This window comes from Chionomys nivalis, chromosome 7 (assembly GCF_950005125.1).
Source record: "Chionomys nivalis chromosome 7, mChiNiv1.1, whole genome shotgun sequence".
In the NCBI taxonomy this organism is placed as follows: Eukaryota; Metazoa; Chordata; class Mammalia; order Rodentia; family Cricetidae; genus Chionomys; species Chionomys nivalis.
In genome coordinates this window covers 28,514,414-28,532,966 of record NC_080092.1, presented here as the reverse complement: position 1 = coordinate 28,532,966, position 18,553 = coordinate 28,514,414, and the positions used below count along the sequence as shown (strand labels likewise).

The 18,553-nt window shown below is 47.7% G+C and overlaps 1 protein-coding gene across 1 annotated transcript; it reads left to right on the top strand.

Moving 5' to 3' along the window:
- The first annotated feature begins 289 nt into the window (after window positions 1-289).
- On the top strand, window positions 290-18,150 carry Lsm11 (LSM11, U7 small nuclear RNA associated). Its single transcript, XM_057776143.1, has 4 exons — window positions 290-740; window positions 6,855-6,994; window positions 11,635-11,718; window positions 12,108-18,150. Exons 1-4 carry the CDS (start codon window positions 290-292, stop codon window positions 12,519-12,521), a joined length of 1,089 nt encoding a protein of 362 aa, XP_057632126.1. The 3' UTR covers window positions 12,522-18,150.
- Window positions 18,151-18,553: the final 403 nt, after the last annotated feature.

The window sequence follows — 18,553 nt, the reverse complement described above, 5'->3', positions numbered from 1 at the left end:
CTTATAAATAGTATCTACTTCACTAACAAAAGGAAAAGGTCAGAGAACAGCCTCAACCTATCAGCTGCCTGTGAGGCGGAGCGAGGCCGAAGTAGGGCACGCCTTCGGCCACGCCCCCACCGCGCGCCACGCCCCCTGCAGCTCTCCGCAGCTAGTCGATGCTGCTCCCTGGTGGCCGCGGCTGCCCAGTGCGGGCCCTGAAGCCGCGGCTGCGGCTGCGCAGTGCCGCCCTCTGCCGGCCCGGCTCCTTCCTCCCTCCCATCGGCCTCAGCTTGCGGGCCTTTCAAACATGGAGGAGCGCGAGTGGGGGGCGAGGCCGGCTCGCGCCGGCAGCCCAGCCAGCCCGCCCAGCCCGCGGCTGGACGTCAGCTCCTACAGCTTCGACCCGCTGCTGGCCCTGTACTCGCCGCGCCTGCCTCCCATCCCCTACCCCAACGCTCCCTGCTTTAACAACGTGGCGGAGTACGAGAGCTTCCTGAAGGGCGGGCGTACCGGGCGCGGCCGGGCGCGGGGCACGGGGGAGCCGGCCTCGGCGGGAACCTCCACCGGAACCTCCACGGGAGCCGGGACCGCCACCAGGAGCCGTCGCCGCGCCGCGCCCACCCCAGATCCCGAGCGCATCCAGCGTCTCCGTCGCCTCATGGTGGTCAAGGAGGACGCGGACGGCACGGCCGGGACTCGACGCCAGGGCCCCGGGCGCAGCAAGAAGGCGCCCCGCAATGTGCTCACGCGAATGCCCCGTGAGTGCTGCGGGGCGGCGGGAGGTCTAGGGAGGGTTTGCAGGGGTCCTCTGCGGGAGACTCGGGGGTGGTGGGGACGCGGGGAGGGTCGCCTGTGAGTTACAGGGGCTCTGCACGAGTTGAGGACGAGGGAGAGTGACGACCCACGCGAGAAGATCTACACAGGCAATTGATGTCTGGAGGAGTGTTCCCCGGTGGAGAGGAGCTGCAGAGGGGCTGCGGGAGTCATGAGGCATGCGGAGCGATTGTGGGGCTTGCAGACAGTTTGGGGAGCATCAGAGATCTGCAGAAGTGATGAGAGGTCTTGGGGACCACTGCAGGCAGATGGGCAGGAGACGTAGGGAAGTTGAGTGGAAACACACACTGCCAGTCTTAAGGTGAGTGGGTTCTGAGGGTCAGAGGAGAGTGAGGCAGTGAGTGGATCTGTTCTCATAGCACGAGAGACATCTCATATCCCGGTATGGGAAGTGACAGCTCCGCCTGGGGTGCCGTTTGCAAAATTGCCTGCGGGGACTTGATCCACCTCTGTTCACATTAACTAAATCACTACTGTTGGAATGCTGCAGACACAATGCCACCAACACACAGGTGCCGTTTTATTCGCGCTAGCTGGCTGGGGCAGTATCTGCCAGGCTCAAGTTGCCCGGGCGTGCAGGTGGTTTAAAATCCGGAAGGTGTAAATGGCACAAAGGAATTTCTTGCAGCTTCCAAATAGGTGCTCAGGTGAAGCTGTAAACAGCAAAGATTCTAATGTGCTAGTTGGGTCTTGTGCAAATGGGATAGAAACAGCCTAGGGTTATACCAAATAATTCTGACATCTGCCCTATGAACACAATGACCTAGTTATCCAGTTAGGGTGTCTGTAGCCTACTAATTAAATCGGTACAATGTTCAAGTGACTTCTTTTCGAACAGAGGAGTGAACTCGGCAAGAGATTTTGTTTTGATGTTCCTAGAAATATTTGTTTATTAAGAGAGAAATATCCTGAAAAGTTGTGTGCTGCTGCTGGTGCCTTTGTGGGAGACACACGGTACCAGAGCCTTCCTGCCGAGCTAGAATTTTTCAGAGCTGGCTTGCACAGCAGTAGCAGAAGGACAGAGTGTGCAAGGCTCTGGAAGGAGCCGTTGCAGTGCCTTCTTTTGCCTATGTGGTTTTGCGCTGTTCGCTTGTTGAATTGCACCCAAGGCTCTGGGTGTCACATTTTTTCCCATTTATTCCTCTTACTGCCTCGCTACCAAGAATTGTCAAGGGAAACACTTGAGAGTGGTTCTGTTTTTTCTGTGTTAGGACTGTGTGAAGACCAGCTCCATCTGGTTCTCTTGATTAAGTTCATTTCTGGAGTCAGGATCTCAGGGTTAGCCCCGTCACTGGAAACGTGAAGCAGTTGGGAGCACCATGAGAGTTAGGTAGATACCACAAAGCCTTCAGAAAGCAAGCAAATGATTAAAGTCAAAGGATTATATTTAAGTTTTTTTTTTCAAGGGTCCTCTTTAGGATTTAAAGTTAAAAAAGGACATGCATAAAAAGTCTTCAAAAATCAAGTTATGCAGTATGCTTAACATGTTGCAGAGGTTGGTCCCTCTCACACATGTACAGGGTTCATCGTGGTTTAAACACTGGCTTCATCTCCTTCCAGCTGTTGTATTTTAGGCACGTCACGCCGCTGGCTGGACCTGACTTTCCAACATGGTGATGAAAGCGGTAGTGACATCTGTCTGTGGCTGTAAGGGTTAAATTGATCAACAATTTGAAACCATTTGCAACAGTGACATTCTCTAATGGAGAAGGTTTCCGCGATGTCTACTGTCACTATCTGTAGGATGTAGTGGTGGTCATTATTATTTGCAGGTTGACATAATTAAGGGTCAGAAGACTTGTAACTGATTGCTTGCCGGTTGGCTCAGCGGACAGCTAGATAAGTGGCCTTGAACAGATTCCTTTCCTGCTGTGGAGCCTCTGTAAATTGGAGTGAGATAATTGTGAGTGCAGGAGGACCCAGCCTTCCCCAAGGGTACTAGAGAAAGCGCACCAGAAAAGGTTAACTTTGTGGTAGACCTCCACTGACAGCACTCCTTAGTATGTTGTTTACCTTTAGAAAAGGCTGAAGCGGTGAAAGTGAGCTTTTCAGTCTGTTCATGGCAGCTGTCAGAACCTCCCCAGAGTCCTCTGTAGCCCAAACTGCCCAGGCAGCCCATCAGGTCAGGCAGGGCAGTAGGCCAGATAGGACCTTCTGTTATCTGTGTGGTCCCTGAGCCCAATGGTGCCTTGAAGGACTTTGTTGCCACTCCTGAGGTTTACACTGGGGAAGGTGGTGACTGAACCCTTTTTGCTCCAGCTTCAGAAACTCTGGAGCCATCAACCATCCAGCCACTTCCACAGTTAGGGACCGTTCTTAGGAACTATGGCGACTTTTTTTTTCCCTTTGAGGTGATTTCTCTATGTAGCTCTGGCTGTCCCGGAACTCACTCTGTAAACCAGGCTGGCCCTTAACTCACAGAGATCTGCCTGCCTCTGTCTCTTAAGAGTGCTAGGATTAAAGGCGTGCGCCACCAACACCAGCCAGCTGGAGGTATGGCTGCTTTTAATGCTTCATATCCACCAGGAACACTTTGTCTCAGCCACCTAGGACCTGTTACCTCAGGCCGTTGTCTGGTCACAGAAATCTCTGTAGCTGTCGTACGTGTTTGATATGCTCTCACTTCTTCTCATCATACTGACTGACAACTGCCCCCTTGGGAGACTGTGCTTCAACTCTACAATGTCCTCCTATAATTCAACAACCTCTCTGGATGACCCCACCCATCTTGCAGATATCCCCAGATGGGGGAGGAGGATCACCTCCTACCTCCTCTACTCCTGACAGCCACAAGCGTGCTCAGTAAACCTGCACGTCTGTGTGACCAAGCGCAAAGTTAGCGGTTAGCAGACTGGGGGCCATGCTTGTGCTATGGACACGGCCTTTGCCACTCGGCTCAGGTGAATCTTCATCTGATGGTTTCATTGTCCACTTGTGCTCTTTATCTTGGGCAGAACAGGCAGACCTGGTAACATGAAGAGCAGACAGTCCTGAGGATGCTGGCCCAGGCACAGCCAGCAGCAGCTAGAGGGTTGCTGGAGCGTTCAGAGAGTGGCTGGGAATGGAGATTGCACAGGCTGAGCCAGTGAAGAACTGAAGGCGTGCTGAGATGATGAGTCTGTGGACAGAGAAGGGCAGCTGAGAGCCATGAAGATGGAGGAGCTGTAGCCAACAATCAAGAGTTATTAGTACCGGCTGGCTGTGGAGGTGTGGACCTAGGAGAGCCATCCTGGCACCTTAAGCTTGGAGTCGCTGAACTAAGAATCCGTCATTCATGATTTCCATCTGAATACAGCAAAAGCACCCTCTGCCTATTGGGAGCGAAAGCACCTGTGTGTTAAGGTAGTGAGACTTAAATGACATGAGGGACGCATCCAAGGGCCTGACTCTTGGAGAGCCTGGAGTGGCAGTAATGAGGAGGATGCTGTAGCTGGTGAAGGGAGCCAGGAGACCTGGAATGTGCCAATCAACTGGTAAGATTCTGGACCAAATTTGTTTCAGAAAGAGTACTGGGAATTCTGGGAAGGTCTTAATCCCTGACAGTCTATGTCTTGAACTTCTTGCTAACCACAAGCAGAGATGGCAAAGCTCATCTGGAGTTGAACAGATGTGTCTCAAGAGTAGTGGCAGTAGAGGAAGAGATTTTGGAAGAATTTTCTTCAAAATAATGCACACACACACACACACACACTTCCATACGAAGTCTAAGGAGCCTGCCTCATGTCCATTTGGAGTCTGTCATGGAAATGGCTGGAAGAAATTTTCAGTGTTAGTAGAATTGAAGGCTCCTTTTTGTCTTGCTGGCATGCTTTCATAGGTGGTGCTCATGTTGTATTTTGACCACCTATGGAGAGAAAAGAATGCTTCCTGGAACTACAGCTTGTTGAATCTCTGGAAGAAGAGAAATCAAAAGAACTTTACCGATGTAAGCAAGATCCTTGTGTTGCCGTTCCCTTAGTTAAGATGCATGCTAGTTCCCTCTGTTTTAGGAAGCTACATTAAGGCCCCTGGTTTGTTCAGCTGAGAAAGACAACTTCCGCTTTGTGAAAGCGTGTGCCTGGGAAGCAGGGTAGTGCATATTTGTGCAAAGGGTCTAACAGAGACACTGTGATGCACTTAATAAATGGAATAGATACCTGTTCCCAGAAGTGATCTAGAAGCTCACTAGTCCAATTTCATTTTACAAATGAAGAAATTTGAACTTATAAGGGAAAAGTCACTCACCGGCGTTACTCTGGGTAAGGTCTGGATGCTACTTCCATACCTGATTTTGGAAAGCCTATGACATGCACAGATCCATGTATAGGCGTGTGCATGCTCATACACACATACAAGCTTATCAAGGGTCCAAAGCCATTGCCAGAAGACACGCCAATGACCAACAGTATCTCTGCTTCCCTTCTGAGGCTGCTGTTTCTGTCACTGGGAGGCCACTGTCACTTTGCCTCCAACTGTACTGGGTTACCTAATTTCCAATCTGGCTCATAAACGCCCACTTGCGTCTGTTGAGTCATTTCCTTCCAAGAGGATTTTCCTTCGTTTGTCACGGTATTCATTTCTACGCCAACTCATGAATGAGGAAATCGGTTATCTGAACGCAAGTGCAAGGCTGTTCTCTCTTATATCCCTAGCAAGAATCAAGTTTTTGTTTAAAAATGCATTGAGGTCTTTTTGGGAAGTTTTTGTTTATTTGTTTTTTAATACTCAAACCAGCAGAGCACAAAAAAATAAATTGACATGAAGAAAAACCTGTCATTGCCCCAAGCTTTGCAAGAGAATTTCTCATTCTAAAAACAAAAGCTTTCCTGCCTATTATTTCTTCTTTGCATAGTCACAGTGCTATGTTCACAAGATGCTTATTAGGACCCTCGGGAGCCAGATGTTCAGCAGATGCCCTTCAAACCATCAGGTCCATTTCTTCCCAGCATGGAGATGTACATTGAAATACCAGGAACTTCAGGAGCTCCTGCAGGCTGTACATCAAAAAGCTATTCTACAACAAAAACAAACATTACTCCATAGTGCCATCCTGAAACCTAATATTGTCTATGAGAAATTGAAAAATAAAATTTTTAAATTTAAAAAATATATAATTCATCTTAAAGGCAGACATAACAACGTATTGATTAAACTAAAATAGATAAAATTACAAACATTGTAACAACTTTACATCTTCTGAACAGCTAGGCTTGAATTTACAGAGGTCTGCGTGGCTCTGCCTTTAAGCACTGGAATTAAAAGCGTGCACCACCACACCCGGTTCACAATTTTGAACTTTTATGGTACATAATATAGAATTACTCAGATGAACAAGTCTCTACACCTGTAGAAATAAGTATAATAGTCATATTCTTAAAATACGGTTTTATTTTTATACTTATTTTTGTTTTTTTGAGTCAGGGTTTCTGTGTGTAGCACTGGTTGTCCTGGAACTCACTCTGTAGACCAGACTGGCCTGAACTCAGATCTACCTGCCTCTGACTTCTGAGTTTTGAGATTGAAGAGGTATGCCACCATGCCTGACTTAAAATGTGTTTTTATTTTAGTGAGTAATGTTTAAAAGGCTCTTTTCTTTGAGGGGATAGCATGAGGCAGTATAAAGCACAGCTTCTTTCCCTCAAATGCATGAATTGGCTTTTAGTTCACGAGAGAATTGGCCCGGGTATGCAGTTCACCAGAAGAACACAGAACTCTGAAGAACCCAACTACTGGTGCGAACATTCCCCTTTATTTCTTTTTTTGCCTGCAGACATTTTTAAAAATGATGGTACATCTTAGAATCACTGTCATGATCAAATAGAGGAGACATTTATAGAGAGTGAAAGACTTAGATCTGAGTCATGTGTGTCTTTCCACAGTCTGTTGGAATCTGGCCTCTTTCTGAAGTGTGTTGGCTGTGCTAATTCTGCCATTCACGAGGCTTCTAGTGGTAAATGTGAGGTTGCCTTGGCTGTGCCAGGAGTGCCCAGTGGTCTTGGCTGGCCTGCCGCTGAAGGCAGGTATTGGCCATTGCTAACCCAGGCCTTCTCTTGTTTCAGTGCATGAAGGCAGCCCCCTGGGTGAGCTCCATCGCTGTATCCGAGAGGGAGTGAAGGTCAATGTTCACATCCGCACTTTCAAGGGACTTCGGGGTGTCTGCACAGGCTTCCTGGTTGCATTCGACAAGTTCTGGAATATGGTAAGTGCCTTTCTCAAAGCTCCTATGTGTCGAAAGGACATGGGTAGCCTTGTTAAGCAAAGCCCTTGGAAGACCTCAGAACTGAAATCTTTCTATATACCTTGACCGTCCCCACTGTAAACAGCGTTATTGCTCCTTTTCCTTAAAGCAGGGTGTTCAGCCTGTGTTGTGCTCTTCCCTCCCTCCCCGGATCCCAGGGCAGTGTGTGGAGAGTTGGTTGATTTTTTTTAAAATCACATCTGTTTGAGATGCTGGAATGCTGCCTTATAAGCACTGACAGCACACTAACAGCCTCCCTCCACCATCAACCAACTATCTTGTCCTACATGCCTTAGTGCTAAGGTTGAGAGACCTAACCCTAAGGTATAATTATGTTATTATTTAGTAATTCTTTTTTTTTTTTTTTTTTTGAGACAGGATTTCTCTGTGTAGCCCTGGCTTTCCTAGAACTACCTCTGTAAATCAGGTTTTAGACAAAGTCTCACTATTTACTCCTGGTGGAACTCACTATATAGACCAGGCTTGCCCAGAACTTATGGAGTTTGCCTGCCTCTGCCTTCTGAGTGCTGCCATTAAAGGCGTGCATCACTATACCTGACAGCCACTCTTTTATTCCTTTCTCAAAATCCAAGGTGCACAGCTTCTGTGGCCTGTGACACCCGGGTCTGACTGCTGACCTTGAGCACACACACCTCTAGTGGAACCTGGTCTCAGATTTGCAGCCTTCCCACCCATCTCCCTCCATGTCTGTTGATGGATGGGCTGCCCGTTCTGCTGTACTGTTTACAGATGAAGACTGAGTCCAGAGAAGTTGGACTGTAAAGAAAGTACAAGACTTTAGCCTGAGTCTTTATGGCTCCTAAAACCATGCTTTTATTGTTTGTTTGAGTCAGTGTCTCTTATTATGTAGCCCTGGCTGTCCTGGAACTAGCACTCTAGACCAGGCTGGCCTAAAACTCACAGAGATCTCCTGCCTCTGCCTCCCAACTGCCGGGATTAAAGGTGTGCGCCATCTGGCTTTAAACCCTTCTTTTAATTGTTACGGAATTTGAATCCTAGTGGCTTCACCATTTAGTGACTCCTCCGAGCCTCAGGATTCTCATTTCAGAAAGAAGACTCACATGCTGTGATGATTTTATTGTTGATAGGAGCCAAGTTTCTCTGTTTGTCTTTCTGGACAGGATCTCACTCTGTAACCTGGATCCCATTATGCTGCCTAGACTGGCCTTGAACTTACAGCAGTCCTCCTGCCTCAGTCTTCTGCCCAGGATTACAGGGGTGAGCCACCATACCTGGCCCTGGGGCGAATTATGGAGAATAATTATTGTCAGTAGTGGTCGTAATTACTATTTCTTTAGATGTGTAGGGTAAGTTTGTATTTTTCAGAGTAATTTCCATTGCATAATCTCATTGATCTTGACAGTTGACCTGTGAGGCTGATGCTGATCTTGCTGGTGAGAACTGCCTGGTGAACCCCAGGCTCACTGAAACTGAGGAGGATAAAGGAGTAGTCATGCTTCTTAGCATGGGTTTACAGCTGTCCTGCAGCATAACCACCTAGGGTTTCTGCTTAACAGAACTCATGGGAATCTCTAATAGCCTTGGGGCTGATGAGATGGCTCAGGCAGATAAAGTCATTGCTCAGCAAGCTTGAAGACTAGATCCCACTGGTAAAAAGCAAGAGCTGAGTCCTGCAGATTGTTATCTGACATCTTTGCCCACGTAGGACTGCACACATGTAGGGTAAAAGTCCAAAATCACTTCCAGGGCTTTAAGTCCCACCAGTGGTCACCCTGAAAATCTCTACCCTCGAAAACTCCACCCCCTAGAAACCCTATAAAGGCCTGCCATGTAGGGTAAAAGGTCCAAGCCCACTTCTGGATCCTAAAACCCACCAATTCCCAAGCTCAAAAACTCACCAATCCATGAACCCGAAATTCCACCCAGCCCCAACCTGGAAATCTCTACCCCATAGGAAACTCCATGTAAAACCTGCCTCCTGCTCAGTTCCCTGCTGCTTCTGGCCACTCTTGTGTCTCTCCTCTTATGCAATCTCTTCTGTGAGGTGTGTTGTGCAGTGTGCACAAGTTGTCATCCTTGGTGTTGTTGGATGTTTCTGTCCTGCCCGGTTCCAGCAGTCGTTAAGTCCCAAAGAAATCACACAGAGGTCTACATTAATCATAAACTGATTGGCCCATTAGCTCAGGCTTCTTATTAACTCTTATATTAGCCCATTATTCTTATCTGTTTTAGCCGCATGGGACAGTCACATCTTGCTTCTTTTGTAGCAGGCTCACAACTGCATACCAAGCTTTCCTCTTCCCAGAATTCCCCTGTTCTCATTGACCCACCTCTACTCTCTGCCTGGCTACTGGCCAATCAGTGTTTATTTAAAATATAATTGACACAATGCAGACAATTGTCTCACACCACCTGGGCTCCCAACAGCCAGGGTACCCCCATCCCCCGCAGAGCTGTAACTCTTTCAATGGGAAAGTCTTCCCGTCACAGCCATAACCCCAGATCCCAATATATTTAGGACCTTTACAAATACTGAGAGAGATCAGGAAATGGAAAAATCTTCCCCAGTAAGTTTGTTCCAATGTGGGAGCCAGAGCCGGGGGTGGGGGGAGGGGGAGCGAAGGAGTAGGCCAGTTGCCACATACACACCCATGGACACACACACACACACACACACACACACACTGCATCATCCTCTGTCTATAGCCAGGACTCAGACTTCCCTGTCTCTAAGGCTTCTCTCTTCTCAGCTTACTGGGTTCAGGTGTATCAGGTAGGAGTGGCATTAGACTGTTTTGTGCTGTCCCCTTCAATTAAATACTGGCTCTGGAGTCGAGGTACGGCTTCCTCTCCTCTAGACCCAAGTGTGTTTGTTTAAAGGTTTCCTCTAAGATCTCTGTCCCATACTAGGGGAGCCACCTGGCTCTGTGACAGGAAAGGAGAGGAACACAAAGAGACAGAGTTCCCAAAGGGGGCCATGCTACTCATCTCATCCCTTTTGGTTTTGTCTAACTCTAAAATTTTTTGCTAAGGTAAAAGTCTTATCTCAAGATTTGTAAGACTATTGTGCAAACTTTTTGGAGTTCAAGGGCTGGAGATGTTGGTCGGTGGTAAAATGCTTGACAAGCCCTGAGCCAGATCCCTTCTTGGTCCCTCTCTGTTGTTGTTCTTTTTGTTTGTTTCTCTGTTTAAAGGCATGTGGTACCACGCTCCAGCTGTATAAAACTTGTGACACTGGGGTTGAAAGTTTAAAAACCTACACATAGGTAATCTTAAAGGAAATGTAGCTTGCTGTTGTCACCCCACTGGGATGGAGGCAGCCACGCGGCTGACAGCCATCTTTGCTAGAGTTAGAAAGGATGGAATTTGCCATATGACTTTACTCCCATCTTGGTTAAAAGTGACCACATAGAATAAGCCAACCACAGAAGAATCAACTCCTCCTAGCTATGAAGCTCAAACCGGATGTTTAATAAGGGATTAGAGCTGCACCCTTGTGTACTCATATGCAAGACTGTACCTCAACTGCTAACTGAAATTTGTAATACAAGAGTCACCTAGGTGGCATTAGTGTTAAAAAAGGACATGGAAGAGTTGTGGAGAGCAACTGAGGCATTGCACTGTGTGGCAGGACTGGGGCTCCTAGAGCACAGGGGAGGCGGTGGTGAAAATGCAGCCCAGTTGCGATGAGAGTCTAAGGAAGTATGTGATGGTCTGAGGATGCAGGGTTGAAAATCTGAGATCAGAGTTCCAGGGCTTCAAAACTCACCAGTCCCTGGACTCTAAATCCCACCAATCCCTGAGTTTAAAAATCCACTAGTTACTGAGCTTGAAATCCCACCAGTCCTACCCTGAAAATCTCCATCCTGGAAAACTCTGCTCCCAAGAAACCTTATATAAGCCTTCCTCCCACTCAGTTCTCTGCTGCTTCTCTCCCGAGCAGAGGCAGCCACCCTCCGTGTCTTTTCCAGTAAATTCTTGTGTGAGGTTTGTTGTGCAGTGTGACTTTGTGGTATACCTCAGCTCCCAACTGCCAGACTTCCCCTAAGAGCTGCAGCATTGGCTTTGGAGAAATCCTTTCCTCAGAGCTCAGTGTCCACCTCCCCACAGACACACAAATGTAAATACTTTCTAGCTGTGTGCTAGCGTACACTTTTAATCCCAGTTCATCAGGTCAGAGGCAGGCATAGCTCTGTGATTTCAAGGCCAACCTGGCTTACAGAGAGAGTTCCAGGCCAGCCAGGTCTATATAATGAGATCCTGTCTCAAAAAAGGGGGGGGAGTTAGGATAGAAGGGGTAAAACAGAATCAGCCAAACAAAAAAACTTCACTTTTATTTTAAGAACAGCCTTATGTTTGTATTTTAATAAGCTCTCTGCATATTTCTGTGCACTGAAATTTCTGAACACCTACCATGGGGTTGTAAAGGCCTTGCCATTGTCAAAGAAGCTCGCCTAATATGCCGGAGGAAGCTTGGACATCCTAGGCAGTTGCATCGGACTTTACCGCTTGTGACCAGGCTGAGTCACCTGTGTAGTTCCGTACCTAGACGCTCTCTACCTTTATCAGTGCCGCTATCAGTAACATCCTTTCCCCTTTCTTCCTTTGGGCTCCTCCAGGCCCTCACTGATGTGGATGAGACCTACCGTAAGCCTGTGTTAGGCAAAGCCTACGAACGGGACTCTTCGCTGACTCTCACCAGGGTAGGCAGCTCCCCCTGACCTCCTGTGTGCCCACCCTGCCTTCTAGCTTAGATGCTATGGTCACAAGCCACTGCCTGGGAACCAGGTGTCCACAGCAGAGTCTTAGTCCCTCACTGCACACTTCCAGCAGATCCTAAAGCACCTGCTTTTTCCTGCATATGTGAGCCACAAGTTGCCTTCCAACTTTGTACCGCAGATATAAGGGGTGCCTTTTCTCTTGTCATAGTTATCTGAGTTTTGTCTGGAAATTGAAAAGTGACCATTACCTTTTTTAAAAAAAGTCAATACAAGGCGTTCACGAGCTGTAGCTGAGGACTCTGAACTTGGTGTGTTGGTAGAGTCAAATGGAGGTATTCCGTAGCTAATGGTTGTCACTGCTTTCCTTATAGCTGTTTGATCGGCTGAAACTTCAGGATTCCTCCAAAAAGGAAGCAGATTCCAAGTCTGCAATTGAAGACTCCACCCTGTCTAGATACTCCCAGACATCCACCTGGAAGGTGGCTTCAGTGTGGGGACGAGGAGACACCGACCGGGGCTCCTCCCAGAGGCGCTCGCGCTCCGTCCCCTCCTCCCTACAGGCATCTGCGAGGGAGGGGTCCAGGTCTGAGCTGTCAGGGAGGACTACACGGACAGAGGGGTCCAGTGCGGGAGGCACCTTCTCCAGGGCCACCACCCTTTCACGGGGCACATCCCGAAAGAAAAAGAAAAAGCCCAAGGTGGATTACCAGCAGGTATTCACGCGACACATAAATCAGATTTTCATTCGAGGCGAGAATGTCCTGCTGGTTCATCTCGCACAGTGACCAGCTCAGCCCCATTTGACCCTTGGGTTTAGAAATAAAGTGCATGACCTGCTCCTTTGCTGTACCCTAGTACCCCAATCAAAGTGTGAGTCGCAGGGGTTCCCACTGGTCCTGCCCATTCAGAGGACAGAGCTGGCTCACCCTCTGGAAGCCGAGTCGAGGGGAGGACTGGCCAGCAGTCCTAAGCAGGCAGAAGCCATCCACGGTCTATCTCTTGCCGGGCTGTCCTGGTCTACTCCAGAGTCTCAAGTGTAAGCTGTTCCCTTTGTCGCAGGGTCATAGCACAAGTGGAATCCACTCTGTGGAAACTGTAAGAAACGCCTGAGAAAGAATGATTTCATTTCTAAAAGCTAGTGCTCTGAGCACCCTGAGTCTGACCTAAGAACAACAGTGTAAATCGCCCGAGAGCCCTGCGCCCATTTCTTGGAACTGACCTTTGCTCTACATCATTCTGTCTTGACCAAGAAGTGACATTTCTCATCCTTGAATATTAATAAGGTCTAGGAAAGTTACCAGTGTATGCAGGAGTGAAGCTCAGCTGGGTGGCCGCTCTAAGTAGTCCGTGGAGACAGCTCTGCTTTGATCCCCTCTTCTCGTGGGAAGGAAAGCAGAAGCTTGCTGATCTTCCCCTTACCAGAGGTAGCCTCTGCACTTGGTGTACCAGATGGGACTGTGCCGTGCTTGTGGCTCGTTGTCCTCTCCGCCTCCTGTGGCATGGTGCTAGTGTGCATGTGCTCTGTGGTATCACCCCGTGTGTCGTGTGTCAACCGTCCTGATGTGACCTTCGTGTCTGACCACAGAGAGTTCTGCATGAACTCAGTAATACCCATATATCACGTGGCTGAGAGTCCCCTTTCTAGGCGGGACTGGGTGGTTACTGTGAAAGAGGGGTCATACACTTCTCTTCCCTGTGTCATGCCTGTGAGGTTCTTAGAAATGAATGGGTGTGTCCTAAGGGCACTTGGCTCCCATTTAAGCTTGAGTGACAGGAATACCAAAGGACCCAGGGATGCTCCTACTTGAATTCTGTCACCGTATGCTTTTCGGTCACAATACAGAATAGGCTACATCTTGACATAGACTGTTAGGCAATGTTGATTTTCAGAATTTTGTTTATACTTGCTTTATGTTAGATAACTTATGTTCCAAGTAAGAATAAAAAATAACTAGTCAAAATATATGTATGAATAGAACGTTTCCCCTGCTGGGTTTGTAGATAGCAAGGATAAGCCTCCTCAGACGCAGGCTAAATAAAGTTACGTTAACTGGACCACTGCCACACCAGACAATGAAAAGTGAGCAGATGAGCCTCAGTTTCCCCATCAGACACCTACCTCACCAGGGCATTGTGGCAGAATTCTAGGAAGGTGTTTTACAGCCTCTAAGCATATCTAAGTGCCATGAGTAATTTTCCTCACTCTCTTGCATAGATCAGTAAACATTCTCTAGTCCTACGAGCAAGGCAGGTGCTATTTAAGAAAGGTGTCTTCCCAGCTGTCGGCTGCGGTCCTGTAGCCATCCGCAGAGGGCCGTGAGATCTGAGCAACTGTGTCTCACGGCCTGTTCTTCCCTCCAGAGAGGAACTGTTCTCAGAGGAACATCTTCATTAAGGAAAGAGTGACTTTATTTTTGCTGCTCCCCGACATCTCAGTCCCTGCTTTTCAAGGGTATCTGTTGTGTGCATTGTTTCCAGAGGGGCATTTGTGGGCTTTCTGTCTGTTTTCTGTTCACCTGCTTTTATTTCTCATCGTATCTAAGTTTGAAGGCAGGGCAGATGCACTGAGGGCTGTGGAGGCTTTGGGTACAGCCCAGGCTCATGACTCTTGTCTTCTGATCTAAATTCCTTCTGCCTCCTGTGCCGGTCTCTGTTCTCCAGTCACTCCTCAGGCTGTATCGCCTCTATCTCCACCCATGTTGCCTGTGTGGCTGTCCGTAGCTAGGAGCTGTAACGGGTGCTCTTTTCCTGCCTACGTGGAAATGTGCAATCAGAAAGAATAGAAGGAAGTTCTTTTCATCCTAGTGACCGTCCTGACTCGTTTCACACACATGCTAGTCTCATGTTGCTGTATGACTCTCCTGTATGTCTGTAAGGATTGATTGATAATTTCCTGCTCATCATGACAGCGGTAGCTGTGGAAATTGTGTGCTCTCCCTTTCGATCGCCTCCACTATCTGTTTAATTTGGACAGTGATCTGAAATGAATGCTCGCTAGGAAATGTGCAATTTTGTGCAAAGCATGGTATTTATTTTTCGATAAGTCAATTTAATTATTGCCTTTTCTTTATTATTGGAAAATTTTTCAAAAATAAAGAAAAATAAGTTCTAATGTATTGCTGTTCAAAAATGATATCACATAGATTATAGTGAGTCACTGTAGTGACTGGACTGGGCTGGCTGTTTAGTGATAGGCCCAATGCTTGGTGTTCAGAGACCCTGAGTTCAGTCCCTGGCACGAATGAATGAGTGAGTGAGTCAATCAGTCAATAAAAGTTGCTATGGAAACAGCTGAGAAAGAAAGACCCTGAGGAAAGGGGTTGGTAAGGTCGAGTACTAGCAGACTCTAGAAGACCCCTTCCTTCTGAGGAACCCATGAATCGAGAATGGAGTAGAGCCTCCTCACTGGTGTTCTGTGGGGATTAGGGTTTTCTTTGAATAAACAGTTTTGGTTGTTCAAACTATTTTTTAGACACCCAGATAATTCACAGAATATTCCTGTATTCTTGTTGAGGTCTTTTCAGGAGTGTTTGGCTTTGTTGGGTGGTGGTGTTGCCTGCAATTAGTATGGCCAGTGCTTGGCTTGTTTTTGTTTTGTTTTGGTTTGGTTTTCTTTTTTAATTTTTTTTTATTGTTTTAATTGAGCTATATATTTTTTTTTTCTTTTCCCCTACCTTCCTCTCCCCTCCCCTTCTACCCTCTCCCATGATCCCCACACTCCCAATTTACTCAGGAGACCTTGTGTTTTCTTACTTCCCATGCACATTAGATCCATGTATGTCTCTCTTAGGGTCCTCTTTGTTGTCTAGGTTCTCTGGGATTATGAATTGTAGACTGCTTTTCTTTGTTTTATGTCTAAAAGCCACTTATGAGTGAGCACATATGATATTTGTCTTTCTGGGTCTGGGTTACCTCATTCAATATGGCGTTTTCTCTAGATCCATCCATTTTATTTGGGGTTTCATTTGTTTGTTTTTGCTTTGCTTTGTTTTTTGAGATAGAGTCTCACTGTGTCTCCCTGGCTGGTCTGAAACTCACTATGTAAACCAGGCTGACTTCAAACTCACAGATCTGCCTGCATCTGCCTGCCGAGTCCTGGGACCAAATGGGTGTCCCACCACTTCTGGCTCAGCTAGAAGTGTTACAAGTTTAGCCACAGTTTTTGTGGAATTTTGAATAGAAATTACAAGTAGGCAAGCATCATCTCCTGAACAAGGTTGTTAAAAGTTCCTGCTCAAGTGTAAGGGAGACAGCATTACAGGTCAGAGCCCTGGGTGATGTCCAAGGACTAAGGTCTGCAGCTTAAATAGACAAAGGAGGCCAGGCTCCTCCAGGCGCAGTCAGCCATGTACAGACCCCAGGATTCCTGCCCATGTTGCGGTGACTGGTTTGACAGAGTGGTCTGCTCATGTCTGTTGGCTTTGTTTGTGCTCAGCTTGCAGAATCTCCTGGTGGTGCTCACACCACCACTTGGGATGACCACATGCTGGTCAGGTTCAGACATGTTGAGCATCTAGGTTACAGGAAAGCTGGGGAAGGAGCCAGCAGCTGCTGAACCTGGTCTTGGGTGGAAACACTGTTTTGAAAGTAGCCTGCATTAAATGGGCAATGTTAATGTGGAAGTAGGAACCTTGGTGTGCCCTGTGGTTAAGAGATGGCTGCCGGAGCCCTGCCACGTGCCATTCTGTGCCCACAGAGCTGTTCTTGTGCTCCACATGGTCACAGCTTTCACCTGAGCTGCCTGTCTTAGTGTCCCCGAAGCTTGACGTTTTCTTTCTTAGGGCCAGCAGGTGACTTGTGAAATGCTTAGCTCGTTAGCTTCTGAGGCAAGGGATTTGGAGCAGTCTGCACCCTGCTTTTGCCTGGTGCTCAAGTCAGTGAGCATTCCAGTGTGGATGTCCAGGAACCCTTGCAGTGTGCTGCGGTCAGTCAGATCAGGAGCAGCCCTGTTTATCTTGACAGGGAAAGAATGCCCCTTCAGAGGTTGTCAGGTCGCGGTTGTGGCGCTCTGAGCTGCCCTTAATCCTCATTGGCCCACCAGAGACCTGTGTCGACACTTCTGCCCTTAAAGAAAAAAGAAATCAACCCAGCATGGTGCAAAGTGGGTGTTTGTGTTTCTGTTTGCACTCTCTCCATAACGGCCACCCAGGCAAAATCATGAAATACAGTTGGCTCTATAAATTGCTTCTTTAAATGTCCTGCAGATTTCTCCTGTAGGAAAAAATTAAAATTATTTGAAGACAGCTAGCTGTCATTGGTGCTCCCCCAAAGTGTTTCGTTCCCTTCTGTACTTTTTATGAATGAAATGGTTGCTGTGCGTAGGTTAGGTTGATGGGAGAAAAGAGTCTGGTAGTATAAGCTGAGTAGTTGGAGAGACGTTTTCCTTTTTCTCCTCCTGAATCTCATCTGGAATGCATGCGGCTCTTTGTCAGCACCTCTGTTCACCTGTCCATGGCTTTCTTGCCCAGAAGGCTTGTTCTCAGTGGCTGAAAGCAAGACCATCTCATCTGATCTGTGTGGGAAAGTCTGCTGTTACTTTCTGGCAAATTGGTGGACTTAAGCCTTCAGGCTCCTGTCAGTTTTCTGAAGAAGGGTTGGGCCTCTGTCACTCCCCATGTTGCGAGTACATTTCAAATGGTTGTCAGTTCACTCTCCTAATAAAAGTGAAAGCCTTCTGTCAAGAAGTGGTCTGAAGGTGGGAGCAAGAAAACTCATGCATTCAGGACCTGTGGGGTCTTTAAGCTGTCAGAGACCAGGCTCCATGGGAACACCTTCTGCAAACACAGGGTTTCCCTTCGGACAGCTGAAACTGGTTGCTGGCACATTGCAATCGCCTTTGTTGTGAGTCCTTGGGAGCAGGTGTCTGGCGTGCTTTCAGCTCCCTGAAGGAAATGTCTGGACACTCCAGGGCTGCTGCAGCTGACCTGGCAGTGTCATGTTGAGCTGGGCCACACAGCTCTTCCCATCTCTTTCTGTTCTCTCAACCGGAAAGCGGACAGTAAGCCATGTCCTAAAAAACTCACACCTGTGATCCCAGCCCTTAGGAGACTGAGGCAGGAGGATCACTGTGATCCAAGTTAGTCTAAGCTACAAAGGGAAACTGTCTCAAAAAAAAAAAAAAAAAGACAGCAACCAAAAAGTGGTTTGTTTACTCAGTACGGACATGTAAAGGCTCTGATGACCGTGTCCCCTCTGCACCCTGACTTGCTGATGGTCTTATGAAAGGGCTAAAGATGGATGGCTATGGTTTCAGTGCTCATACAGCAACTGCTAAACCTCAGCTGGTGTCATCTTTACATTACCCCTTGTTAGGTTACCCGAGCCCCTTCCTGTTGACGGGGCCTGCTGCTAGGAACCTCCATTTGCAATGTGTGCTTTTGGTATGTGTCAGATGGGAGTCTGGAAACTGTAATAAATATGATTGTATCCATTTGCTTGATGCTTGGTTTCTGCTGATTTGGGGGAGCCCGGGAAAGATGTGGGTCTATTACCAAGAGAGGACACACATCTCAAAAGTTGAAGTATTTTCAGAGGGCCTGGAGTGATCGCTCAGCAGTTCAGAGCTACAGTCATGAGGACCAGAGTTAAAATGTGAGTGCCACATAACAAGCTGGGTGCCCCTTATACACCTGTAACCCCAGCTCCTGGGTGGACAGAGACAGGAGACATGGGCTGCTGCCTTCTAGCCTAGCTGAGAAAACTTGAGTCCAAGTTCAGGGCTGAGACCCTGCCTCAAATGAAAGAGGGAGAGTGAAGGAGGAGGGTACCCTAGGCACGCACACAAATGCATGCACACACATGCATCACAAAGACAAAT